Source organism: Podarcis liolepis (assembly GCF_965112155.1).
Source record: "Podarcis liolepis genome assembly, chromosome: 5".
In the NCBI taxonomy this organism is placed as follows: domain Eukaryota; kingdom Metazoa; phylum Chordata; class Lepidosauria; order Squamata; family Lacertidae; genus Podarcis; species Podarcis liolepis.
In genome coordinates, this window is record NC_139556.1 from 48,660,670 (window position 1) to 48,686,593 (window position 25,924).

General features: G+C 41.6%; 2 protein-coding genes across 2 annotated transcripts in view; both read right to left on the minus strand.

Moving 5' to 3' along the window:
* Window positions 1-483: 483 nt before the first annotated feature.
* Window positions 484-3,533, minus strand: LOC310708196 (scavenger receptor cysteine-rich domain-containing protein DMBT1). The gene is made up of 4 exons (XM_083506233.1): window positions 3,134-3,533; window positions 2,204-2,379; window positions 1,442-1,818; window positions 484-1,000 (listed from the first exon to the last, which is right to left on the minus strand). Exons 1-4 carry the CDS (start codon window positions 3,270-3,272, stop codon window positions 772-774), a joined length of 921 nt encoding a protein of 306 aa, XP_083362359.1. The 5' UTR covers window positions 3,273-3,533; the 3' UTR covers window positions 484-771.
* Window positions 3,534-5,236: 1,703 nt separating this feature from the next.
* The window catches only part of DMBT1 (deleted in malignant brain tumors 1), a 152,996-nt gene continuing 132,308 nt past the window's right edge, over window positions 5,237-25,924 (minus strand). The window contains exons 34-57 of the mRNA XM_083505310.1: window positions 25,203-25,238; window positions 24,204-24,245; window positions 23,759-24,100; window positions 22,126-22,161; window positions 21,865-21,906; window positions 21,405-21,746; window positions 21,257-21,292; window positions 20,012-20,053; window positions 19,569-19,910; window positions 18,528-18,563; window positions 16,755-16,796; window positions 16,312-16,653; window positions 15,295-15,330; window positions 13,960-14,001; window positions 13,528-13,869; window positions 13,359-13,397; window positions 11,764-11,796; window positions 10,821-10,883; window positions 10,571-10,591; window positions 10,028-10,339; window positions 8,356-8,382; window positions 8,162-8,197; window positions 6,710-7,021; window positions 5,237-5,644 (exon numbers count right to left, since the gene is read on the minus strand). Of these exons, the coding sequence (XP_083361436.1) occupies window positions 5,577-5,644; window positions 6,710-7,021; window positions 8,162-8,197; window positions 8,356-8,382; window positions 10,028-10,339; window positions 10,571-10,591; window positions 10,821-10,883; window positions 11,764-11,796; window positions 13,359-13,397; window positions 13,528-13,869; window positions 13,960-14,001; window positions 15,295-15,330; window positions 16,312-16,653; window positions 16,755-16,796; window positions 18,528-18,563; window positions 19,569-19,910; window positions 20,012-20,053; window positions 21,257-21,292; window positions 21,405-21,746; window positions 21,865-21,906; window positions 22,126-22,161; window positions 23,759-24,100; window positions 24,204-24,245; window positions 25,203-25,238 (3,011 nt within the window). The 3' untranslated portion in view covers window positions 5,237-5,576. The remainder of the gene's footprint in view (window positions 5,645-6,709; window positions 7,022-8,161; window positions 8,198-8,355; window positions 8,383-10,027; window positions 10,340-10,570; window positions 10,592-10,820; window positions 10,884-11,763; window positions 11,797-13,358; window positions 13,398-13,527; window positions 13,870-13,959; window positions 14,002-15,294; window positions 15,331-16,311; window positions 16,654-16,754; window positions 16,797-18,527; window positions 18,564-19,568; window positions 19,911-20,011; window positions 20,054-21,256; window positions 21,293-21,404; window positions 21,747-21,864; window positions 21,907-22,125; window positions 22,162-23,758; window positions 24,101-24,203; window positions 24,246-25,202; window positions 25,239-25,924) is intronic.

Genomic DNA, 25,924 nt, shown 5'->3' on the forward strand with positions numbered 1-25,924 from the left:
TCGTGTTACGTTTGCTTCAGGTTGAGCATTTTCAGGTTGCGTCCTGTGGCGACCTGGAAGTACTGAAATGGGTTACTTCCAGATTTCGCCGCTCGCGCATGCTCAGACGCACAAAATAACATCATTCGCATGCGCAGAAGCGGCAAATCGTGACCCGCGCATGCGAAGACGTGGGTTGCGTTCTTTTCAGGTTGCGAATAGGCCTCCAGAATGGATCCCGTTCGCAACCAGAGGTACCACTGTATAATCTTTAATACTGTTTATACCATGTGCCACCTGTATAGCTCCAGCAGCGGTCTCTTTGCCCTTTGACCATAACTGTCTTTGACCTTTGATCAGTTTCCTCCAAGAGCACCTGGATCTGGTCTGCAACCACCTGCTCAGTAACCTTGGATGAAAAGTTGCCTGCTTTCAATGGGGTTGCCCAGGTGGCCTGAATGTGTGAATTATGGTCTCGATATGATTAGATACACAGAAACATGATTTTTTTTTTTGACAGCTAGCTTTATTTGTTTTGCTAAGTTGGTGAGCCAACTAATTGTGATGACTTCAAGCCAAAGGTTTTACAGATCTTTCATATTGACTACAAAGATACCAGATGATCGGAGTTACAAAGGCAGATCAAAGCATGTATTCTGGCATCTGAAGTGCCAGCTTCTCTATGGAACTGTCTACAGTGATGAATTACCGGTACTTCAAGATAATGCCACAAACAGAGTCATTATGCAAGTATCCTCATTGACCTTGGTGGGCATTGCTAGGTGACACTACTTAATGAAGGTTAAATGGCCCAATAACTTGCACGTGTTCTTGACCAGCACTTATTTCTCTCTTACGCCTGGGCATGCAGCCTTGGTAGCATCGAGATCTAGAGTCATATGCATTGCACACCACAATTTTGCACAGTAGATAAACTGTTGACCATTTGAAGTTGGGTTTAAAGCTGAAGCGGGTGACCCTCTGTCTATAAGAACCTGTATAGGTATAATCTTTAACACACCTGGGGGAAAAAAATGGAGAAGGAATGATAAGCAATTCCAATTTTGCCCAATAGACACATTGTTGCAAAGTCGTCTTCCATAATATAATGCATTTCTGTATGCTATTTTCCAGGAATACATGCATTTTTATTCATACTTGACCCCAGTATGTGCATTTTTGTACACTGTAGAACTGCACTGAGAAATTTAGAGAAGGGAAGTGGAAAGATGAAAAAAAAATCCAGGGAAAGAGGTAGGAGCGGATCGTGGCCAAATAGAAGGTAGAATCTATAGAGACAAAATAATAAAAGGATGGCTGTGAAGAGCTTAGAGTCCTGGCAGGATAGAGCCAGCTGAAGTGAAAGTTTGACACAGGGTCCCCCCCCCCCCGTTTGTGTTTTCTAATAATTGACCCTGTCCAAAGTATGCAGAAATGTTTGTCAGCTTATTCTCCCCCTTACCCGTTCTGTATTAGAGTATGTGTTGTAGTTGTGAAGTCATGAGGGTTAGGCGAAGCCAGACAGGTGTCTACGAAGAATATTTGCCTCCGATTACAGTTAGAGATTTCGACTTCGAAGTTTTTGTTCTGGTTTATCTTCATAAAGTAGGGCATGGAAGCTACTTGGTGTGCGAAGGAAGGTGAGTCATAAAATAAAAATTTCATATGGAATAATCCACTTTGCTTTCGGCCTTCTTCCGTGGATTCCATTTCATCTATGTTGTGCGTCAGTTCCTTCATGGCTCTTGGCTCCATTTTGCAGATGAAGATAAACTGAGGATTTACACCAGTTCCACGGCTGCTGACAGTATTGGAGAAACTGCTAACCCCTCCATTGTTCTGTTAAAGCATTAGATTAGACAAAATAGATGGACAGTAAGTTTAAATATACTGTAGCAAATAAAACCAGAGCAAAAAACAAACCAGGAGCTATTCAACAAAGCATAGTTTCCTGGTTCAGATTAAACAGGAAACTACAGTTAATGGAAGACTTATTAGTTAGGTCATTCTTGAAAAGAGGAGTGAATGGATTGTATGCATGTCCACGAGCCTTGTTCATACATGGCTTACAAAGCCAATATATGATAATTTGAATGCAAAGGGGCCCCAGGGGGTGTAATTTGACAACTGTTTTATTTTTTGAAACTCACATCCTAAAAGTTCTCCAAATAAAAGCTATCAAATTATACTGATATGTCTTACGATCAGATATACACTTCCTTACCTCCCGTCTTGTCCCGCAACCATCATATGGTATATAGAATATAAATTCGTCTCTTGTAATCTCAGGTTTGCAGGCTTGGTCACTCAAGTACAGATTGCACTCAGAGCAGCCTTTTGAAGTAAGGTATTCTCTGCCAATAACTGCCTTCATGTATTCGGGCAAACATGTAAGTGTTACTGGACAGGGGAAGGGGAAAAAAAAAGTATTGTTGAGTACTATAAGCAAAGAAAATAATAATGTAATGTTGTGTACATGCACATATGCCCATCGGTTAAAAGAAACATTCTCACAGTACATTACACAGTACATTTCCACTAATGCCTTTCTGTTGTAGCCTATGGTCACTTTATATTGTTTTTTCAATTATAGTGCTTTATTGGATTGTTTTTAGATAATTTGGTTTTATTTCACCCAGAGGAGCTTGATATTTTGATATATGCACTTCTTATATATTTGTTTAGCTATTTTGAACTGTGAGCCATATTGTAAAATATAGAGAAGTGCAACATCTGAAGGACCATTAGGTTCAAAACTGTGCATTAGTCCAGCAGGTGCTGGTTGGGTCAGTTTGCTTAAAAAGGAGGATCAAACAAAATTCTTATCCATCTCTCTTCCTGGCTATATGTTCTTGTAAAGATTATTTCAGTCAACAAGTAGAACCACCTTCCCTTTTCATACTTCACCATGGCCTCAAGCAACAGGGAATGGAGAAGAATGAGAAGGCTAATTTTGAGGCCTTAGGTAAAAACTATACATGGATTCCAGAAATGTTCAAAACAGGAGGTTTTTGAGTGGGTAGCATTTTTGTCACTGAAGGAGGAAACATCATGGTCCAAAATATTCTTATTTTGCCAAAGGCCCACAAAATGTCTTAGTGAAATGTTTTATAATACATTAATTAAAAAGCAACAATGTCATTTTTAACATTACCAGGATCTGTAGTTGTATCATCCGCAGGAGCTATGAAAAAACAAAGATGTTGTTGTTGATGATGATGATGATGATATTTAGACCCCACCCATCTTGTCGGTTTCCAACACATATAAAAACATAATAAAACAGCAGACATTAAAAACCTCCCAACACAGGGCTGCCTTCAGATGTCTTCTAAAAGTTGTATAGTTATTTATCTCCTTGATAATAGAAGATAACATATAAAGACTGTTTGTTTATGACATTGTTTTAGTGCAATATATTTTAGGAGTGGTACCTAAATGGCTCTCCAACACAAGAGTTATTCCATGGTCAAAAAGGCCAGTGTAGGCAGCGGTTTCTTGACAAATATCAGGCATTCCTGATATTGTGAGACAGCACATATTTTCAACTCTAAAAACATGCATGTCTGAATTATTTGTACATCACAAAAATATTAATTGCCTGCTGTAGTGGTGGCTTGGGGGGCAGCCTTTGCTGTTATATAAAAAAGGATTGAAATGAAATTACTCATTTTTTAAAGTTGCATACATATATTCAACATATTAAAAGTTATGCACCACCTGCTTTTTTTATGCTGCTCATTGGCAAATTCCTACCTGAGAAGCCCACTCTACAATGTCCACAGAGGTAGGATATTATGAAATCACTAAACCTCATGACTCATAATGCTCACCTTAAATACAAGTTACAGATAGGTAGCCGTGTTGGTCTGCCATAGTCAAAATAAAAAAATTCCTTCCTGTAGCACCTTAAGGACCAACTAAGTTAGTTCTTGGTATAAGCTTTCGTGTGCATGCACACTTCTTCAGAAGTGAAGAAGTGTGCATGCACACAAAAGCTTATACCAAGAACTAACTTAGTTGGTCCTTAAGGTGCTACAGGAAGGAATTTTTTTATCTTAAATACAAGGAAAGCATTACGTCCTTGAGATAAGGTCCTCTAGGTTCCTCATTTGGCTTGCAGAGTGGTTTGGTCCAAACTATGGCTACCTATCAATCACCTGACATCAAGTGATGTCAGGTGTGGAACAGATAAATCCACAGAACCACACAGAAAAAAGGAAGAATCAAACGGAAAAGGAATAAGATTCTTTCCTTTCCAGCCACTGGTAGAGTTCAGCACTTTTTAAATTCAAGACACAAATGCAAAGGATGGGAGGACAAGTGCACTCCTGATTCTTCCTTTCAAGGTGAGTTACCTGGCATCATGTAGCATCAGTTGATTGACATGTGAAAGGCTTCACTCATCTGTTAACATGGCCTACAGGAGGTGGGGGATTTCTGGAAATGCTCCACTGGCCAGATCCAGTTCCCCCATCACTGCTTTGAGCAAATGACAAGATGGTGCCCTCCCACATTCTGTGTATGGAATCCCACTTACTTAAACACTGACAATGGGCAATGGGAAAGTATCACCCACCACACCGAAGGGCCTACTGAGGGGGTTCAAGGCAGACTGTGTAGTAATCTGCCAACATTTCATTGCTATTCCCCACCCCTCAGCATCTACTGCAGCTAAAGGCTATGCAAAAATAGATTGACTGAGACGAAATCAAGTATTCAGATCCCTCTGTAACCATTATTTCAGATAACAACTTCTTGAGAGCCAGTGTGGTGTAGTGGTTAAGAGCGATAGACTCGTAATCTGGGGAACCGGGTTCGCATCTCCGCTCCTCCACATGCAGCTGCTGGGTGACCTTGGGCTAGTCACACTTCTTTGAAGTCTCTCAGCCCCACTCACCTCACAGAGTGTTTGTTGTGGGGGAGGAAGCGAAAGGAGAATGTTAGCCGCTTTGAGACTCCTTCGGGTAGTGATAAAGTGGGATATCAAATCCAAACTCTTCTAAAATGTAATTTGAGACATTGATCTCAAGGTGTCACATATTAGGAAAGGGAATGTTCAAACCAACCTTTAAGACAAATTGTTTATTGGATACCAGTCACGTAGGCATTAACAGATCTTATTGTTATCCATTATCCAGAAACCCAAGTTTACCTGAGCACATGACAGCAGCATCTTCCCTATGAACACAATTATGTATTCCCCAGCCTCTGTGGGAGCACTGACTCAAGCTGTCTTCATTCCCAGTGCAGCGGACATCATCCATAAGAATTGGTCCTGAGCCTTCACCAAATGGCGCCTTTCCTGGTGCCGAGACAGCGTTTCCACAACCAAGCTTCCTGCACACAACTTGTGCGTGGGTCATGCCCCACAAATCGTCACAGACTGTCCCCCATCTTCCATTGTGAAAGATTTCAACCCGCCCTTCACATGCATGTCTTCCATTGACTAGTTTCACAGCACCTTCTAGAAAGACAAAAGAGAAGGATTGTTTGCAATGGTTAGCTCTATATAAATTTTGCCACATGTGCTGCTCATTGGACAATTCCTCCATGGGAAGCCTATTCCATAATATCTTCATGTTTAGAAGAAAGATTTAGGATTTTATTATAGAGAAGGTGAGGAGCCTCTTACCTGTTGGAGCAGGAGTGGCCTGGACTGGTTCTTGAAAAGAAAGAAGAAGAGGAGTAAGTAGAATATACTTTCACTGGTATCAACATTGTAAATAGGACTGATGTGGTTTAAAATGTAGCAGTAGATGCTCCTTATCAAGAAAAATAGATTAGATGAATGTCATGGGTGGTTCTTGTATTAAGAAGGGTGAAGAAAGTGGAATATAGCAATCCAATTTCTGCTTCAATTAGGGCGATGTTTTAGTTACCAACTTTAGTGGTATAATGTGAACAATATCTCTTTTAAGTTTTTTTTACACAAATAAAACGGTAAATGGGTGACTACAAGTGGGAAGCACTGTAACTGCATTTAAGTGCCTATCAAACCAGTGATTGTACGTGTTACCCAACCAACAGCATTTTACATATCTGTTCGATATTATGCAGATAATATAATTCCTCAAGAATTATTTTGTATTATATTCAATTTTGGTTATTATTTAAACAGTGTACTTTCAATCTAAATGGTCTTAAATGGTCACTGGCCCCTCCCCAGTGCTGTCCACATAGAATCATAGAGTTGGAAGAGACCACAAGGGCCATCGAGTCCAACCCCCTGCCAAGCAGGAAACATGTTTGGAACGAGTCAGCTTGGTGAACAAACACAGGCTGTCCTGGTTATTTGGAACAGTAATGGCTCAGGGTTTCAGCTCAGGGTTATAGCCTGAGCATGTTTGGCAAGCTGCCCCACTGCAGACATGCTCAGAGCACATCAGCTCCTCTATATCCATCTTTGCACCTCTGGCCCTCCAGAAGTTGCTGAACTACAACTCACACCCTCCCTGGCTACTGGCCATGCTTGCTGGAGCTTATGGGAGTTAGTTCAGGAACATCTGGAGGGCCAAAGGTTCCCCACAATTGCTCTGTGTCAGGCTTCCTCAACCGGGGCCCTCCAGATGTTTTGAGAGTACAATTCCCATCATCCCCAACCACTGGTCCTGCCAGCTAGGGATCATGGGAGTTGTAGGCCAAAAACATCTGGAGGGCCCCGGTTGAGGAAGCCTGGTCTATGTCCATTAATTTTTAATGGAACTATCAACCTGCAATTGGAAAATACCTGCGCAGATGACACTAGCATCTTCACTGCGGAGGCAATTATGAACCCCCCAGCCTCTGTGAGAGCACTGGCCCAAGTGCCATTCCTTCCCAGTGCAGGAGACATCATCCAGGAGGATTGTGCCTGGACCAGGACCAAATTCAGCCTGTCCTGGTGCTGCGATAACAGGCCCACATCCAAGCTGCCTGCATACGACACTTGCATCAGTTAAGTCCCACGCATCATCGCAGACCGTCCCCCACCTTCCACTGTAAAACACTTCAATACGTCCTTCACATCTGTGTCTTCCATTGACTAGTTTCACAGATGCTCCTTAGAAAAAGAAGAGAGAAGCATGGGTTCACTACTGGTATATAAAGAAGCCCAGTCACAATATCAGCATACGGAGTAAAATGTTGTTGCCAATATGAACTGACATAACCATCCCATTTAATTTTGCTTTTCAGTTTTTTGGGGGTGAGTTGGGGGCAGTGCTTTTTTTCTGGGCGATGCAGGGGTACATATACCCCTAAACATTTTGTGAATCTTTGTACTTTTGTCCATTTATTTTCCCTGATTTGAACTATAAAATGGTGATTTTCTTGAGTCAAAATGAGAGTACCCATAAATATTTTTTTAAATAGAAAAAAAGCACTGGTTTGGGGTGAGGGAGATCAGCAGAGAAGTGCCAGTTGAAGCGACTGCACAAACCACTGACATATTTATTAATGTGGTAACCAGAGGCATTCTGGCGATAGGTTAGAGTAAAAACTGGAGGAATCCATATTTCACCCATACAATCCCCTCTGAGGGTGACAGAATGTCACCAAGTTCTGTTGCCCACAGAGGAACTTGCTCTGTTGCATTCAAAGAGTGTGGTGGTAAGGAGCACCATGCGCTAGACACTCCAGGTTGTGGGCAGCTAGATAACTGGTTCTGGAACTTTTTTAAAAAGTCAAGGAAAAAATAGTTAAATAGACAGAGGCAGCGCTGCAGCTCATGGACCACCTTGCAAATAACTTGTTTTAGTTATCTTTTTTTTAAAAAAATTCATATTTCTGATTTTTCAGAATGTCCCTTTAAAATCTGCACAGGAATGGGATGGGACAGACTTAATTCCATTTCCAAGCAGAACTGGGATGGACCTGGCTTTTAGAGGGTCATCAATCCCTAGCAACTGTAGGGATGGGTGGTAGCATCATTGAGAAAAGCACCCTTGAGTGAATCGTGTGCAGCTGCCAGCACCTTTATTTCCAAAGAGGTGGCAGGGTGACATTGGGGGTACGGATGGGGCACGTGAGAGATGGCAACTCAAATCTAGTGCTGGCTGTTCCTATACATTTATAAATCATTTTGCATTTGTGGGCTATGCCTTGGTCAATTCATCCATGAAAATACCTATTCTACAAAGCCTGCATAGCTAAAGCTAACATTTAGTCCGATATATCATGAGGCAGCTGAGGGATCTCTTACCGTTTGAAAGTGTAGTTTCCTTGCTAATTGCAGGTTCTTGAAAAAAACCCCACAAAAGATGGAGAAGGGGGAAAAAAAGAGAAAGTAAGAGAATTATTGTGAGGAACACAGTTTTCCTGAAATAATTTTTACTGTAGTAAAGATAGAGTCAGTAGTTTAGTATGCAGTAATAGAGAAGATGAAATGTCCCTTACTTGGAGTAGGAGTGCTCACAGTTGGTACTTGAAAGGAAAAAGTGGAATAGCAGAGTAAATATAACTTCAGTGAAATCAAAATTGTACATAGAACATAAAACATAACAGAATATACTTCTTATCAGTGACAGCCAGTCATGTTTTGCCACCTGAGGCAAAACCAGAATGTGTCGCCTCTTGCTCATCTATTGTCCTGCCCTGCCTGCCCCCCACTTCCAGCATTGCCAGAACCACCCCTCCCCACTAGGTGAGATCAAGGAGCTTTCCACAAGGCCTTGGCACTCATCTTCTCTGCCCCAGTGGCAGGGAAGCGAAGCAGCAATACTGCACAGCAGAAAACTTCCCTCTTGCCAAAGCCTGGCAACAGGGGAATGTTCTGGCAGAAGTGGTGTTGTGAACCGCATACTGCCTCTTGTACTTCCGCTGGTGGAAGCAGTTGCTTCACGTCACCTAATAGGTGGGCCAGCTCTGCTCTTTATAAGAAAGTGACTACTTTGAGTGCTTTGGTTCTTTTGTTTTTGTTCTTAGCCACAAAGCCTTAGTCTACTGGCTTGGACACCATGCCAGCCCTGTATGGCATAACATCAGTGTTGGTTATTATTATGATGACGACTTTGCAATTTGTGGCATTTTGGGTCGTGGCCCCAACAAAGAGTGTGCCCTGCTGTGTATTTTGAAAGTTTTCCAATGGACCAAGTCAGCTTTCTTTGCCTGGTGTGTGTTCTGGAGAAACCCATGAAACATCATTTGAAATACTGATCACAAGAAATTGATATTAGAATAGGGGATGTTCATTACAATCTGGAGCCAAGTGAGGATTCCTAGGTAAGATCCTCCCTCTATTGTGTGGGCAGGTAATCCCTCCCCTACCTGGCCTGGTCTCCTTGGCAACGCTTCCCCCAGGTGGGATTGGACCTGAGGTAGGTGGAGACCTCCAGGTATCCCACCTGAGGGAAGGCAAAGCCAAGCCTATGCTGTTGGAGCCGCTCCAGATCTAGGGGCTGCACGCGTGCACGCAAAGGGCGCCCCCCGTTTTAAGCGGGGAGTGGTCATTACAATTGGTTTCTTGCATGAAACCAGCAAAGGCAGACAACGCATGAAACAAAGGTAATTCTCCGACATCAGTCACTTTCAACACAATCCTATACATGCCTACTCAGATATAAGCCCCATGGACTTCAATTAGACTTACTCCCAGATAAGTGGATATTGGACTGAAATTTTATATACGTTTTCATTAACCAGGTGCCGACCAGATGTTTTGGATTATAATTACCATCATACCTAACCAGTGAACATGCTGGCTGGGGCTGACAGAAGTTGTAACCCAAGATATGTTGAGGTTGGCAAAGGCTTTGAAGCCCTAAACGGCCTCGGCCCAGAATACCTGAAGGAGTGTCTCCACCCTCATCGTTCCACCCGGACACTGAAGTCCAGCACTGAGGGCCTTCTGGTGGTTCCTTCGCTGTGAGAAGCCAAGTTACAGGGAACCAGGCAGAGGGCCTTCTCAGTAGTGGCACCCGCCCTGTGGAACGCCCTCCCTCCAGATGTCAAAGAGAAAAACAACTTTTGTTGGAAGCAGCTCAGAGTGGCTGGGGAAACCCAGCCAGATGGGTGGGACATAAATAGATTATTATTAATAATATTCTATCATGCTGCAATCAAAGAGTACCTGAGCAAATGACACCAGCATCTTCTCTATGGAGACAATTGTGCAATCCCCAGCCTCTGTGAGAGCAGTGTCCCAAGCTGATTTCAGTCCCAGTGCACCTGACATCATCCATAAGAATTGGCCCCGGGCCTTCACTAAACAGAGCATTAGCTGTTGCTGAGCGAGCGGGCCCACATTTCTGCTGCCTGCACACAACAGTTGCATCGCTTAAGTCCCACTCGTCGTCACAGACTGTCCCCCAAATTCCATTGTGAAGTACTTCAACCCGTCCCTCGCATCTGTTCCTTCCATTGACTAGTCTCACAGTGCCATCTTAGAAAGAGAAAAGAGAAACCTTAGTTGCCTCCCACTGGCAGATCAAACTCTATGTAATAGACATATATATAATCTGCATTTACTTATTTACCAATTCCTTCATTATAAACTTATTCTACAATACTGTATATCCAAATTTGTAAACAAGATGATCAGGTCGTCTGTCTGATGTGTTAAAACTATTTCTTTAAAAGTTTCACAAATGCATACAAGATGAGAAAAACGTACCTGGCAAAGCAGGATAGTTAGCTAGAAACAGAAAAGAAGAGGGGGAAAGGACCAAATTAAATACCACGTTCTTTGAAGAAATGATTTCCAATAGCAGGACTGAAAACTACTAAGGCTGCAGTCCTATACCCATCTGCCTGTGGTGAGCCCCCTTCAATTCAGGAGGACTTACTTCTGAGTGGATAGGTGTAGGATTGCACTGTTATTAAATTGAATTATGCTGAGATTAAATTTCTAGCTGAAGGCTTACCAGAAGTAGTGGACGCCTTCGTGCTAGGCCGAGGTGCAGGAGTGGTACTCAGAGGTGTCAATGCTAGTTGAAAGAAAACAGTGAATTACAATTACCCAGGTCATATGCTCCCTCAGTTTTTATATCCCTACAGCTAATATTTGAAATAGAAAACCATCTATTCAATAGCTCCAAAGGCTATTTCAAACAAAAGGAAAAGGAAAAAAGGATACAAGAAAAAACCCTTATATATTTAATACAATGTTAGTTTCTAGCAAAAAATAAAAAATAAAGGGAAAAAAAAGCTTTATGGAGTAATCCTATACAAGAGTTGAGTGGGATGTAGTTATACACTATACCTTTAAAGTACCGTATTTTTCGCTCTATAAGATGCACGTTCCCCTTCCTAAAAAGTAAGGGGAAATGTGTGTGCGTCTTATGGGATAGATGCCCGAAGCCTCCGGAGCGCAGCGGGAGCTCCCGCTGTGCTCTGGAGGCTTTGTGTTGCTTTCGCTGAAGCCAGGAGAGCAAGAGAGATCAGTGCGCACTGATCCCTCTTGCTCTCCTGGCTTCACTTCGCTGGAGAGGCACTGCGTAGCTTTCCCTCTCTGCGCAGCGCCCCTTCAGCAAAGCGGGAGGAGAAATGGAAGGGGCTCCGCTTCTCCTGCCGCTTTGCTGAAGGGGCGCTATGCAAAGAGGGAGAGCTGTGCAGCACCCCTTCAGCGAAGCGGGAGGAGAAATGGAAGGGGCTCCATTTCTCCTGCCATTTCGCTGAAGGGGCGCTGCGCAGAGAGGAAGAGAATAATTTTTTTTCCTGTTCTCCTCTAAAACTAGGTCCATCTTATGGTCGGGTGTGTCTTATAGAGTGAAAAATACGGTATATTCTTTTCATCTGGCAATTCTAGGCACTATAGTTCACCCCACACAGTTACAATTAATGGAATGTGCTATAATTATAAAATACCTGGTGCCTTTGTTGTTGTAGTTCTTGCTGGAGCTGAGGAAAGAATTAAAATAGTATCATAGATAAAAACAAACAACAAAAAGGAAATACAGGCACAGTTGTGGCTTCCACAGCCTGTTAAGGACTAATCTTGTTTCATCCTTACTCTTTTATGACTCCAGAAACATTGGTTTCTAGAGAATTCTTCTGTTTCCTTTTCAGGTTTTGACTACTGATATTTACCAACATAGCAAAATATTGTGAACTCAACTAGGTTTTGCTTTGTGAAAAACACGCATAACAAGAAGGGATTTTGTACTTGGATGTCAACATTAAGATGTATGAGTTCTATTAAAATAACTTACTGTGACATTATTTATGTGCAGTGGCGTAGCGTGGGTTGTCAGCACCCGGGGCAAGGCAAGTAATTTGCGCCCCCTAACCCGGGGCAAGGCAAGTAATTTGCGCCCCCTAACCCCTAACCTGCCGCCGCTGCCAGCTTCTTCTTGCTGCTGCCTGCTCTGGCCTGGTGTGGTTCTCTCCCGCGCTCAGCGCTGCGCTGGGCGGCCGCTGCACTGTCCCTCCCCCAGATAGTCCCTCGCTCTCTCTCCGCACCGCACGCCTGGCACCCACCCCCTCCACAGTGGGCGGCGACCCGGCGGCTCAGATCGGATTCGCACAGCCAGCACTGCAGCGAGAGAGAGTGAGTGAGCCAGGTAGGGGCAGAGAGCTGAGAGTGCGAGCGCCCCCCCCAGATGTTGCGCCCGGTGCGGCTGGCCCCCCTGCACCCCCCACGCTACGCCACTGTTTATGTGTACCATTCAGAGAGAACTGCTTCACTGGTGTACTGATACATGATAATTCATGCTATCTATACCCATCGGAGTAAAAACCTCAGTGAGACTTACTTCTGAGTAAACGTGCATAGGCATTGCACTGTAGAAAAGGTTCTTCCATAGTACTAGGAAGATGGAACTTGTCCCATCAAACCCTAGTAGTGTTAATGTTCACATTCAGTTGGGAGAGGGAAGGGACCAACTGGGCAGAGATTCAGCTTCAGAGAAAATACACCTGCCAAGATATTTTTGGTGGGGGCATAGGTCTCCCAAATCCCAGGTTTCTTAAAACCCATTTTCATGAAAACATTATATTGGGTTGGGAGTACAATCCCATTGAATCTAAAGGTTTGGGAATTCCAGTTCCTATAATATCTAGCCCTGTTCAGAAGAATGGGCCATGCATTTGATCAATCTCCAAGTGTGGAACACAGCCAGGCCAATTAGATTTGCCCCAAACGTTGCTCATTCTGACTGGCTCCTTTTCCTATCATCTACACATACAGTGTGAACATCTGCAGGGTGGGGAGCCTTTACTCCTACTGTGCCATGCTTCCTATGTATAAGCTTTATGCATGGATGCCAGGGGATGGGTCTTCTTGGGGTGTGCAACATCCAGGGATGGTCTGGTTGTGTGGCCTTCCTCACGCACTGATCAATCAAATAAGCAATTCTTCTGTAAAGTGGTTCACAATTCCATGGAGATGGTCTTATATGCAAAAGAACAGTATTTAAAACAACAACAAATCATAATGCTCTCAGCTTTCAATTAATACTCACTACTTATAATGGGGCTCCCTGTAGTATAGGAAACATTTCCTAAAACAATGAAAGAAAGAATTTTTTAAAAAAGCATTTATACTGCAGAGAGGTTTCTTGCAAATATTATTACAAATAATGAATACTGCATAATATGTAATGTGTGAAAACCAATAGAAATGTACATTACCAGAGCAAATGACACTTGCATCTTCCTTATGTTTGCAGTCATGGACTCCCCATCCCTTATGGGAGCATTTCTCAAGAGAAAATTCATTCCCTTCGCACTGTACTGCATCCAGGAAGATATTACCAGAGCCTTGGTCAAAGTGGGCACTTAGTGGAGCTGCAGTGGCTTCTCCACAACCAAGTTCTTTGCACACAACCTGAGCATCCTTCATGTCCCAATCATCATCACAGACTGTTCCCCAGCTCCCATCATGGTAGACTTCAACACGACCCTGACAGCTGTTCTCTCCATTCACCAATCTTAGGGAGAAAGGATTTGCTGTTGTTTCTGATGAAGAATCATCTGCAAAAGTTGAGGAAAAATGTAACTTTTTCTAATATATAATACTGACAAGTGTAAAAAAAAGTGTTATAACCTCACATTAGTTCTTACCAGTTGTAATGCTCTGTCCTGTAGACTGTGGTGGTGGAGTTCCTAATTTAAATATATACAAGAGACAACACTAAATGTTTAAATCTTTGTCTACATATTTATTTCAGTGGTGTTGACTACTGCAGTCAAATTGCAGTCAAACATAACTAATGCATGAATGCTAGTTAATGCATGAAGGTGTTAAAACCACAGAGCTGTGTTCCTAGACTCACTTAGGTCAAAGGAGGATGTGAAGCTTCTTCTCTTCCTTTCTCTCACTATTTTCTCACCACGTAATATACCAGAATGGACATGTAATAATAATAATAATAATAATAATAATAATAATAATAATAATATCTTTATTGTCATTGCCCCCTTCGGGGCAAGTCTGAACTTGCTCAAAGTTCAGACCACATGTTTGAAACTATAGTGTGTATTTTGTACCCAAATGTAATCTACCTGTGTTCTCTTTGCTGCTGCATGGAACAGTGCATGAATTAGACTTTTGGATTTAGTAAGGAAAGCTTTTAAACGTACTCAATAGCATGCTAGAGAGAAGGGGCAAGCATTTTAAGGCTCACTAAAAGGGATATGCAAATGAGTTTAACAACCTATATTCCATGCTATGCTGCTGGTTAACTTTGCTGGGGGCTCTCTTCTGCTGGAGAATGTGCACAGTCCTGCATTTTGAACCTCAGTGCCCAGTTGATTTTTTTTGTTAATTACAATGGTACCTCAGTTTACAACCTTAATCTGTTCCTGAAGTCCGTTCTTAAACCAAATACATTCTTAAACCAAGGCGCGCTTTCCCTAATGAGGTCTCCTGCCGCTGGTGCCCTTCCACCATTCATCTTCCATTCGTAGACTGAGGTAAGGTTTGCAAACCGGAACACTACTTCCGGTTTTGCGGAGTTCGTAAACCAAATAGTTCGTAAACAAGATTGTTTATAAACTGAGGTACCACTGTACTCACAAGTGGATCAGATCTACTTCCCACCTCCACATAATATACAGTGAATATACAGGGTTGCTTGCAATAACCATCTGGTGTTTGCATTTTTAACCTCAGCCTTGTGTTATTAAGTGCTTCTTTTTGATGTCTTCAGATGTAACATGCTTGTGTTCTCTGTTGTTTCCCACTTACAACAAAAAACCCCTTCCATTCTCAGTTTGTGTTTCCATTAGAATTCACAAACCACCACTTGTTCCTAGTTTGCACCACTGATTTGGGTGCAGCCAAGGAAAATTAAATTTGTGCAGCAACACTGATTCAGCTCTGTCCTTCACCCTTGCAACAATTTCCTGCAGAATTTTACCAACCAAATGGCGGGAGGGACTGCTGTTAATACATACCAGATGTAATGGGTGCTTCTGTGGTGGCTGGAGGTCCTGAAAATAGAAAGAAGGATGCAAAAGAAAACAATGAAGCTTATTTAAATACTCGATGAGAAAAACTTAAAGTTATATGGGTCCTAGTTACGACATCTTAGCAGATAGCTATTGGAGAAATATAATGTTTATAAATTGATTTATTCTGATTGTGCTATTCTAAATCCTAGATTGAGTTCCAGATTGAGCTAGGGTACCTGACAAGCAGATTCAGTTTCCAAAGTTCTCACTTCCTGCCTTTAAAATATAGAATCTGCAGTTTCCTCTTGTGGTATTTTTTAGATTTGGAAGATGTCAGGAAGTGATCCCCTTTCGCTTAGCACTCTGGCTTCAATTTCATCCTTCACAATAATGGAACATCACACCATCTAATAAAGGGGTTTGCGGAAGATTCAAAATGGACCGGAGATACTACTTCTTCCCACTACCTTTTATGAAGCCAGATGACTTGCTACCACAACATATGCCCTGATGCTAATTGCTATTGAATATGATTCTAAAGGGGGAAAGTAAATTAGATGAATTCCAGTTGCACTGGTTTCTCATTGTCTATTATCTATGGAATATTCAGAACCAGTATTCCTTGGAATATCACTTACTAGCAGGCGATGGCTCCAAAGACATAGAGCACCTGTCACTTGCAGTATATTCCAATGGAGCTCCAAGACTTGTTGTGTTATGAGCTTGAGTGTGCCCATATATGTCTTTAGATTCTAGCCTATGTCTTTATTATTGAAATTAGGGCAATGGTTGTGCAGTCCTCAAATAAATGTATCATCAGATGCAACCCCCCTGCCTTCAGAAGCTTCAGCACCACTTATGAGATGAAAGAATATTCTCTGTGGTGGATGGAAGGGTTTTTAATTTAAAAAACAGAAATGAAAAAGCATAACTGTGTCCTTGCAATACAGGCAGAATACATATATTTGGAAATATCTAGAAGAGATGCTGCAAACACATATGGAAAATAATTGGAGGTACCTGAGCAGATAACGCTGGCATCTTCCTTATGTTTGCAGTCATGAACTCCCCATCCATTATGAGAACAGTCCTCAAAAGAAGATTCATTCCCTTTGCAATGTACTGCATTCAGGAGGATGCTGCCAGAGCCTTGGTCAAAGTGGGCACTTAGTGGGGCTGCAGTGGCTTCTCCGCAACCAAGTTGTTGGCACACAACCTGAGCATCTTTCAAGTCCCAATCGTCATCACAGACTGTTCCCCAGGTCCCATCATGGTAGACTTCAAGGCGACCCTGGCAGCTGTTCTCTCCATTCACCAGTCTTAGGGAGAAAGGACTTGCTGATGTACCTGATGGTGTATTGTCTGCAAAAGTTGATGAAGAATGTTACAGGACTATTTCTCGTTCAGTAATATATAATAATAACATTTGTGGAAAAATGCTAAAACTCCACATTAATACTCACCAGTTGTCACCCTCTGTTCTGTAGATTGTGGAGGTGGAGTTCCTAAATTAAAAAGAAACCAGATGCAATACGAAATATATTAAATCTTGTCCACATATAATGCCATTTGGTTTAAATATCTAATGAAGGTTTTATAAAGACTCTCCTCCCTGGAAGAGAGGGGAGTGGTTGTGGGCGGGAGCCCGAGCACCGCCCCTATCAGGGGGCATTAGCCCCCTGCCTCCTCCTCTCACCTGGCTGGCGTCCACGCCTCCTCGGCAGGCATCCAACCAGGTGCCTTCGAGGGGGCGTGTTCAGCAGCCTTTTGCAGCAGCGCCAGCCTCTCCTCGGCCTCATTCTTCTCCGTCCTCTCGTCGCGAGTTACCCACCCTCCACTCCCTTTTAGCTCAGGGTCTTTGTTCTTTGGCCTTGCTATGGACCTTAGGTTGGTCGCCCTGGTTGTCTAGGGGGCCTAGTAGGAATTTTTCCATTTGGCATTAGGCTTTTGGGTTTTTTCGCCTACCTCGTAGCAATCGTCACAACTTTTTGTGGTATTGGTGGGTAGGTTAGGCATTGGAATAATGTGTTGTGGTGTGTCGAAGGGCTGGGTGTGGCCATCGCCTATGCCTTCAATTTTTGGGTATTCCGTTAAAGGAATCTGGCGGTTGTGTACTCTGTCCGATGCCTGCTTGGCGGGATGCCATGGCACGACCCCCGGTGACATCAGGGGAGAGCCTATAGTTGGATTAGCATCAACAGGCTCCACCTACTGGTGAATAAACCCCCTTGTTTTAGACATCCAATGCCTAAGCCAATACCTTTTCACTGCTGTAATCAATAAAGTTGTGGCCTTTTCTTGCCCATTAACCTTATATCACGTGTCCTTGTGTATTTATTTCACATCGCGGGGGTCGGGTCCTCGAACCACAAATTAGCTCCTCAGGGTTGTTTGCAAACTGGCCTGTAAATCTTTAACCTCTTCTCTGTGTTATAAATATGTCACTGTGTTGCCTCCAGATGTAACATGCACATCTTTGACCTCCTCTGCTTACGTAGAACAAGCAAAAAAGTCCTTTCTCAGTTTGCGGTTTCATCAGAACTCAGAAACACAATCTGTTCCTGGTATGCAAACTGTTTTCAGGGCAGATTATGTTTTGCCCATTCCACAGTTTATTGGATTTGGAGATAATGGAAAACTATGGTTTGGTGCAAATTTAGAAGCTCCTTATGTAGTGGGGTAATGAATGAAAAAGCTCAAGGCTCATAGCTGCTGATGCCCATAATGTTGATTCGTGATTTGTCATTACGTTTCAGTTCAGATTGTGCATATATGAAGAGTAACTCTGACTTTCATTTACCTATAGATACCAGATTACTATGAAAGAAATCTGGCTAAAGAGTCTTTGAATTTCCCAATGGCTCTCTTTTAAAATAAATTCATTCTATGGAAGTGCACACTCTTCTTTTTGCTGCCCCACGATACATGAAAACCAGGGGTATAATGTACACCATGTTATTTTCTCTGAAGAGGGCTGTGCCCTGAATCTATTTCTCTTTATATACTAAACAGCTGCAGGAGACAGCTTAAGGGAGGTTGGGCATTGGGCAACCAGGGTGAATGGGGGGAAACTGCAAAAGGTGCTACTGCTATCACACTCAAGCTCTCTCCTTTCTGCCCTATGCTAAGAGCCATTCCAGAAGAATTATGCTAAACAATCGCAGCAGGGAATACTAATCTATTGGTTGGTCCTCCCCCCCTTTTTATAAAACATGATAAAGTCAAAAAATACATACCAGATGTAATGGGTATTTTTGTGGTAGTAAGGGGTCCTGGAAATAGAAAGAAGCACAGCATAAAAATAATTCCCATTTAAACACCAGATGGGAGGAACTCGTTGTTACTGGATAGGGTTCTTAATTATGGCACCTCATCAAGCAGATATTAGAGAAATTTAATGTTTAGAACCTTATCTGCATTGTTCACTCTACTATAAGTGCTAAACTTGATTGAGCGAGGGAGCCTGCATTTTAACTTGCCAATTTAGTTTCTAATTTTCTTATTTCCTGTTGTGGAACCTTCACCAAAATGTACGGGTATGTATCCATTTTCATTACATGACAAATCTTTGCTTTGTGCTTTACTGTATACTGGGAAAATGGCAAGGATTAAGCCCACTTCACTCAGTACTATGGCTCCACACCTATTCCTCACTATTCTGGAAGACCAGACCATGTAAGGAAAGTGAAAAATAGACTTATAATAGAGCCAAAGCAAATATTCTCCTCACTACCTGGGATGAAATTAGAAGTTCTTCTGTCATGGGATGTGCACTGCTGCTGACAGCTATTGACTATATCTCTAATGGAGAAATCTAAATTAAATGAATTCCAAGTGAATTGGTTTGTTCATGTATATTAGCGATCATCAAATCCATTATGTTCCTCAATACTATTCATTAAAAGTTGATAGGATCCAAAGGGTTTGAGTTTCTGGCCACTTGCAGGTACTTCAAGTCCTTGAAGTCCTCTGACCTCATGCATTTAAGCATTTCTGCATGCCCCTTTAGCTTTTAAACTATATATTTATTATTGAAATTAGTTCAATTGATGTGCAGTGTACAAAAGCATAAGCAGATGCAAAAACAAACAAACAAATGCACAGGAAGAATTCCAATGTGACTTATCATATGAAAAAATGATTCCCTGCACTGGATGTAAGAAATTCTAATTAAAAGGAGAGAAAAGAGGAAGTTGATTCATGGATTTGCAATAGGCACAAAAGATTTGCAAATACAGATCTAGAAGTTAGCACATTTGGAAAATAGTTTGAGGTACCTGAGCAGATGACGCTGGCATCTTCCTTATGTTTGCAGTCATGGACCCCCCATCCCTTATGGGAGCAGTCCTTAAGAGAAGATTCATTCCCACTGCACTGTACAGCATCCAGAAGGATGCTGCCGGGGCCTTGACCAAAGTGGGCACTTGTTGGAGCTGAAATGACTTCTCCACAACCAACTTCTTTGCAGACAATGCGAGCATCATTAATGTCCCATTCATCATCACAGACGGTCCCCCACTCCCCATTATGATAGACTTCAACACGACCCTGACAGCTGTTCTCTCCATTCACCAGTCTTAGGGAGAAAGGGCTTGCTGATGTTCCTGATGGTGCATTCTCTGCAAAAGTTGATGAAGAATGTTACAAGACTATTTCCCATTCAGTAATATATAATAATAACATTTGTGGAAAAATGCTAAAACTCCACATTAATACTCACCAGTTGTCACCCTCTGTTCTGTAGATTGTGGAGGTGGAGTTCCTAAATTAAAAAGAAGCCAGATGCAATACCAAATCTTATAAACCTTGTCTCCATATCATATCACTATTAAATATGTAGTTAAAGTTTTGGACCCTACCGCTTCAGAATTGTTTGTAAGTGCAAACTCGCCTGTACACCTGTAACTTCACCCTTGTTTTAGTTAAAAAGATAGCTCTGCTGTGAATCTCTTTCTTTCTAAAACAATACAGTGGTACCTCGGTTTTTGAAAAAGCTTAGTTTCTGAACAACTTGGAACTCGAATGTTGCAATCTCCGAAGGCATTGTTCCGGTTTGCGAACTTTGCTTTGGAAGCTGACTGAGCACCTGAGCTTCCAGTTTCAATGCTGTGCTGCTACCGGTAATTTGTGCCCCCCCCCAACTATAATCAAAACCCTTTCCCTCCTGTTTTTAGTGTTGCACTGCTAATTTGCACCCCCCATTGTAACCAAAGCCTTCCATTTCCGATTGAGGTTCTGAGGTGATCTTTGGTGCTTTTGTTTTGTTTGTTTTGTTTTCCTTTGGTTTTTTTGTTTTTTGTTTGTGTGGCTTTCTTGTTTTTGTGACTGTGGCTTGTTCTTCGTATTATGATTTGATTGATTGATTGATTGATTGATTGCGTGACTGCGGAAATGGATAAAAGCCCCCCATCCAAACAATAACTATCATCAGTGCAGGTAAGAATTTTTTAAGAATTTTTTTTAAGCATCTACAGAACTGTCTTATTTATTTTATAGTACAGTACATTGATTATTGCTTTCATTTTATGAACCAATGGTCTCATTAGATGGTAAAATTCATGTTAAATTGCTGTTTTAGGGGTTGTTTTTAAAAGTCTGGAACGGATTAATTCATTTTGCATGGGTAAGCGTGCCTTGGTTTTGGAATGCTTTGGTTTTGGAAAAGACTTCTGGAACAGATTAAATTTGAGAACCAAGGTACCACTGTATACAACATAGCTTGAAGAGAGAACTAAAGGAGGTTTAGATATTGGGTGGCCAGATTAATTGACCAATGAAAAGGTGAATTGTGTGCAAGCAGAGAATCTGAAATTAGTGGTACTGTATTACCAATTGATTGGTTCCTCATTTCTGCTGCACAATGAGGACCATTCCAGCGGAATTATGCAAGCAATGGCAGCAAGGAGTGCCAGTATGTTGTTTTGTTTTGTTTTTAAAGTCAAGTGTAAGTCAAGTGAATACATACCAGATGTAATGGATGTTTCAGTGGTGGTGATGGGTCCTAAAATGAAAAGAAGAAAGCACAGAATAGACAATATAACTTCAATGTGTTCAATGCAGATGTGGAAGAGATGCTTTAGAAATAAGAATATACAGAGGAAAACTCGATGTACCTGAGCAGATAACACTGGCATCTTCCTTATGTTTGCAGTCATGGACTCCCCATCCATTATGAGAACAGTCCTCAAAAGAAGATTCATTTCCTTTGCATTGTACAGCATTCAGGAGAATACTGCCAGAGCCTTGGTCAAAGTGGGCACTTAGCGGGGCTGCAGTGGCTTCTCCGCAACCAAGTTGTTGGCACACAACCTGAGCATCCTTCAAGTCCCAATCGTCATCACAGACAGTTCCCCAGATCCCATCATGGTAGACTTCAAGGCGACCCTGGCAGCTGTTCTCTCCATTCACCAGTCTTAGGGAGAAAGGGCTTGCTGATGTTTCTGATGGTGAAATCTCTGCAAAAAGGTGATAAAAATTTTACAAGACTATTCTTAGTTCAGTTATATATAATATTGACAATTGTAAAAAAAAAAACAGCAACACCCAAAATTAAAAGCTCATATCCATACTTACCAGTTGTAACACTCTGTTCTGTAGATTGTGGTGGTGGAGTTCCTAATTTAAAAAGAAACAGATACAATACTGAATATTATAAACCTCGTCTTCATATCATATCACTTTTAAATAATCTAATTAATGTTTTAATGACACCCAACTGTTCTCTCCTTTCTGCCCCATGCTGAGGGTCAGTCCAGCAGAATTATACAAAGGAATGGCAGCAGAGAGTGCAAATTTGTTGCTTAAAAAGCAAGGTAAATTCAAGTAAATACATACCAGATGTAATGGGTGTTTCTGTGGTAGTTAGAGGTCCTAAAAATTGAAAGAAGGAAGAACAATATAAAAAGAAAGACTGTTTGAACACCAGAAGAGAGAAATGCATAATTCTATGGTTCTTAATTATGGCACCTAAGCCAGCAGCTATCAGATAAATTTAATGTTTAGAACTTCATTTGTATTTGGGGTTGTACTCAATGAAGCACTACATACGGTAACTCCTACCACAAGTGGAACAACTTCTGATTGTGCAATGGAACTTTCTTCTCCACCTCCCACTGTCCACCCCCTAAATCTGTTAGGGGGGTTTCTCCAACCACCAAGAGAAGGTTTGGGTAGGAGACAGACTACATTTGTGGTAAATGATGGCACCTCTGGAGGAAGCGATCAGAGTAAGTTGATGTTTAGAACTCACATTGCTCGGGTCCTAGACTGAATCCCAGACTGAGCTAAGGAACCATTTTCGCTTGCAGATTTAGCTTCCAAATTTTATACTTCCTGTTGTTGTTGTTATAAAAAAGATGGACGCTGCACTTAACCTATGTGTATGTTTATGTTCCTTTCATCACCCATAATGTAAACCTTTGCTTTGTGCCATATTACCATACTGAAGAAATGACAGAAAGTGAACCCCTTTCACACATTATGGTCCCAGTATAATTCCTCATTATACTGGGACATCAGATCATTTAGTGAATGTGATAAGCAGTACATTCAGGAAAGACCAGATACATTACTTATCCCCACCATCTGAAATGAGCTCAGGTGACTTTCTGCCACAGGATGTGCACTGCTGCTGACAGTTCTTGATTATGGTTCTAGGGCATAAGGGTGAATCCAAGTGAATCAGTCTACCGGTGGCTATTAGGCATATTACCTGAATGGAGCCTACACCATCATATCGTAGGGTTGCCATATTTCAAGAGGTAAAAATCCAGATACAAAAAGTTGGTGAAGGTTTTTTCAGGGCAATTGCCTGATAGCCCCTGCATCGCTCTGCCACCACTAAGCCCAAGATGCCCATGCCTGAGCCCTAGCCAGAACCTGGGCCACCCAGGCAAGAGCCTGAGCCTGAACCAGGGCTGCCTGTGCACCAACAACAACAACAAGCCAAACCCAAATCCAGGACATTTGCTTTAAAATGTAACATTCCTCACAGATGAGCATGTGGGACACCCAAAAGAGGACATGTCTGGGAATTCCTGGACGTATGGCAACCTTATAAAATCCAGTGTGTCACTGAATACTAGTTACCAGCATTTTATGATGCCAAATAAGAATTTCTATCCCCTTGCAGAATATTCTAATAAGTGCTCAAAGACTTGTGATCTCATGTGCTTGAGTATGCCCACATCTCTTTCAATTCTAGCCTATAGGTTTATTATTGACATTAGTTCAATGGGTGTGCAGACCTCATATAGATTCATAATGCATTGCAAAAAAGGAAACTTGCACAGAAAAAACTACAGCAACCTTTTGTAAACATGAAAGAAGATTTCCAGAAGTGCACTGAAGAGAGCATAAAAAGTAAACCATGCTATTACAGTGTAGACACAATAACTTCAATGTGTTTAATGCAGATGTAGAAGAGATACTTTAGAAATAAGCATATACAGAGTATAACTGGATATACCTGAGCAGATAACACTGGCATCTTCCTTATGTTTGCAGTCATGGACTCCCCATCCATTATGAGAACAGTCCTCAAAAGAAGATTCATTTCCTTTGCATTGTACAGCATTCAGGAGAATACTGCCAGAGCCTTGGTCAAAGTGGGCACTTAGCGGGGCTGCAGTGGCTTCTCCGCAACCAAGTTGTTGGCACACAACCTGAGCATCCTTCAAGTCCCAATCGTCATCACAGACAGTTCCCCAGGTCCCATCATGGTGGACTTCAAGGCGACCCTGGCAGCTGTTCTCTCCATTCACCAGTCTTAGGGAGAAAGGACTTGCCGATGTTTCCAAAGGAGTATTCACTGCAGATGTTGATGAAGAACGTAATAACACTATTCTTTCTCCAGTTACATATAATACTGACAACTGCATTTATTTCCACTAAAACCCAGCATCACTACTTACCTGTTGTAACACTCTGTTCAGTAGATGGAGGTGGTGGAGTTTCTAATTTAAAAAGAAACAGATACAAAGCCAAATATTTTAAACCTTGTCTTACATCATATCACTTTTAAATATCTAATTAAGTTTTTCAAATCTGACTTTTCAGGGTTTCTTGTAACTGCAAATTGGCCTATAAACCTTTAACTTCAAGTGTTTTGCCTTCAGATATAAGATGTTCATATTTTATCATGTCGCCTCACAAATAATGAACAAAAAAAGTCATGTCTCAGTTTTTTGTTTCAATACAACTCAGAAAATACAATTTGTTATTGTTTTGCAAACCTGGTTTGAATGTAAATTATTGGCTCTTATTTTTGGCGTCAGCTAAAAAGATTTTTCTTTAGACTACCCAACTGAGCTATTTAGTATTGATGAGCATTTTAATCGGTTTTCAGTTTACTATTGATTTTAAATAAAAATAAAGAGGCCTGATAAAAGTGTGTTTGAACTTCCCAACAGCTTTGTTTTCAAATTAATTCATTCTATGGAAGCGCGAACTCTTCCTATTGCTGCTCCAGGAATGTAAAAACCAAGGGCAGGAGTTAAAACATGCTATTTTCCCCAGAGAAGAGGGATGTACTGTAAATCTCTTTCTCTTTAAAATAATATGCTAAATAGTATTATTAATAACAGAATGAATTAAATTTGTATATTGTCCTATATCCACAGGTATACAAATAAATAGTCAGAGAGTTAAAGGACGGTATAGATATAGGATAGCCAGACCAATGAAAGAATGAATGGGTGGAAGAAGGGAAATTGCAATATATGCTGCTGTTAGGAAACCCAGTTGGACTCGCCTTTCTGCCCAACACTGAGTATAATATGAGCAGCATTATACCAAGAATGGTAGCATGGATTAAATCTCTCTCTGTCTCTGTCTCTCTCTGTCTCTCTCTCTTTCTCTCATACACACACCCACACCCACACCCACACATACAGAGCCAGGTTAATACATACCTGATGTAACAGGTATTTCTGTGGTGGTTATGGGGCCTATAAATGGAAATAAGAAAGCACAGCATAAAAATAAAGTACATGTAAACATTAGAAAAAGGAAACTCATAGCTGTATGCTTCTTAGTGATGGCACCCCATGAGGTAGATGTCAGAGAGATTTAATGTTTAGAACCTGATTCGTCTAAGTCCTACCTTATGTTACGTATTGAGCAAAGGAACCACCATCTTGACTTGCAAATTCAGCTTCCTAATATTTCAGGTTGTGTCTTTTAAAACATGGAACCTGCCCTTACACCTATGTCCTACGAATCTCCTTCCCCTCCACAAGCAAATCATGGCGAGCCCCTTTCACGCCACACTATGATCGCGTCTAAATCCTCACTACTTGAGAACATCAGTGTATGTGATGAAAGAGATAAGCAGTAGATTCAGGACAGACCAGATGAATTCTTTTGCCACCACCTAGAATAGACTCAGAATACATTCTGTTGCAAGATGTGCACTGCTGCAGACAGGTATTGATCAGGAGAGTGTATACAACAAATTTCATGTGAATTGATCTATCAATGACTATTAGCCTTATTACCTTAATGGAGTTACACCATCAGATTCAGTGTACTACAGAAGTTACTAGAGTTACTGAGTTACAAGAAGTATGTGGAGACAAAGCTATAGACTTTTTGACATTTCACAGGATATTCTAATGGTATTCCAAGAATTGAC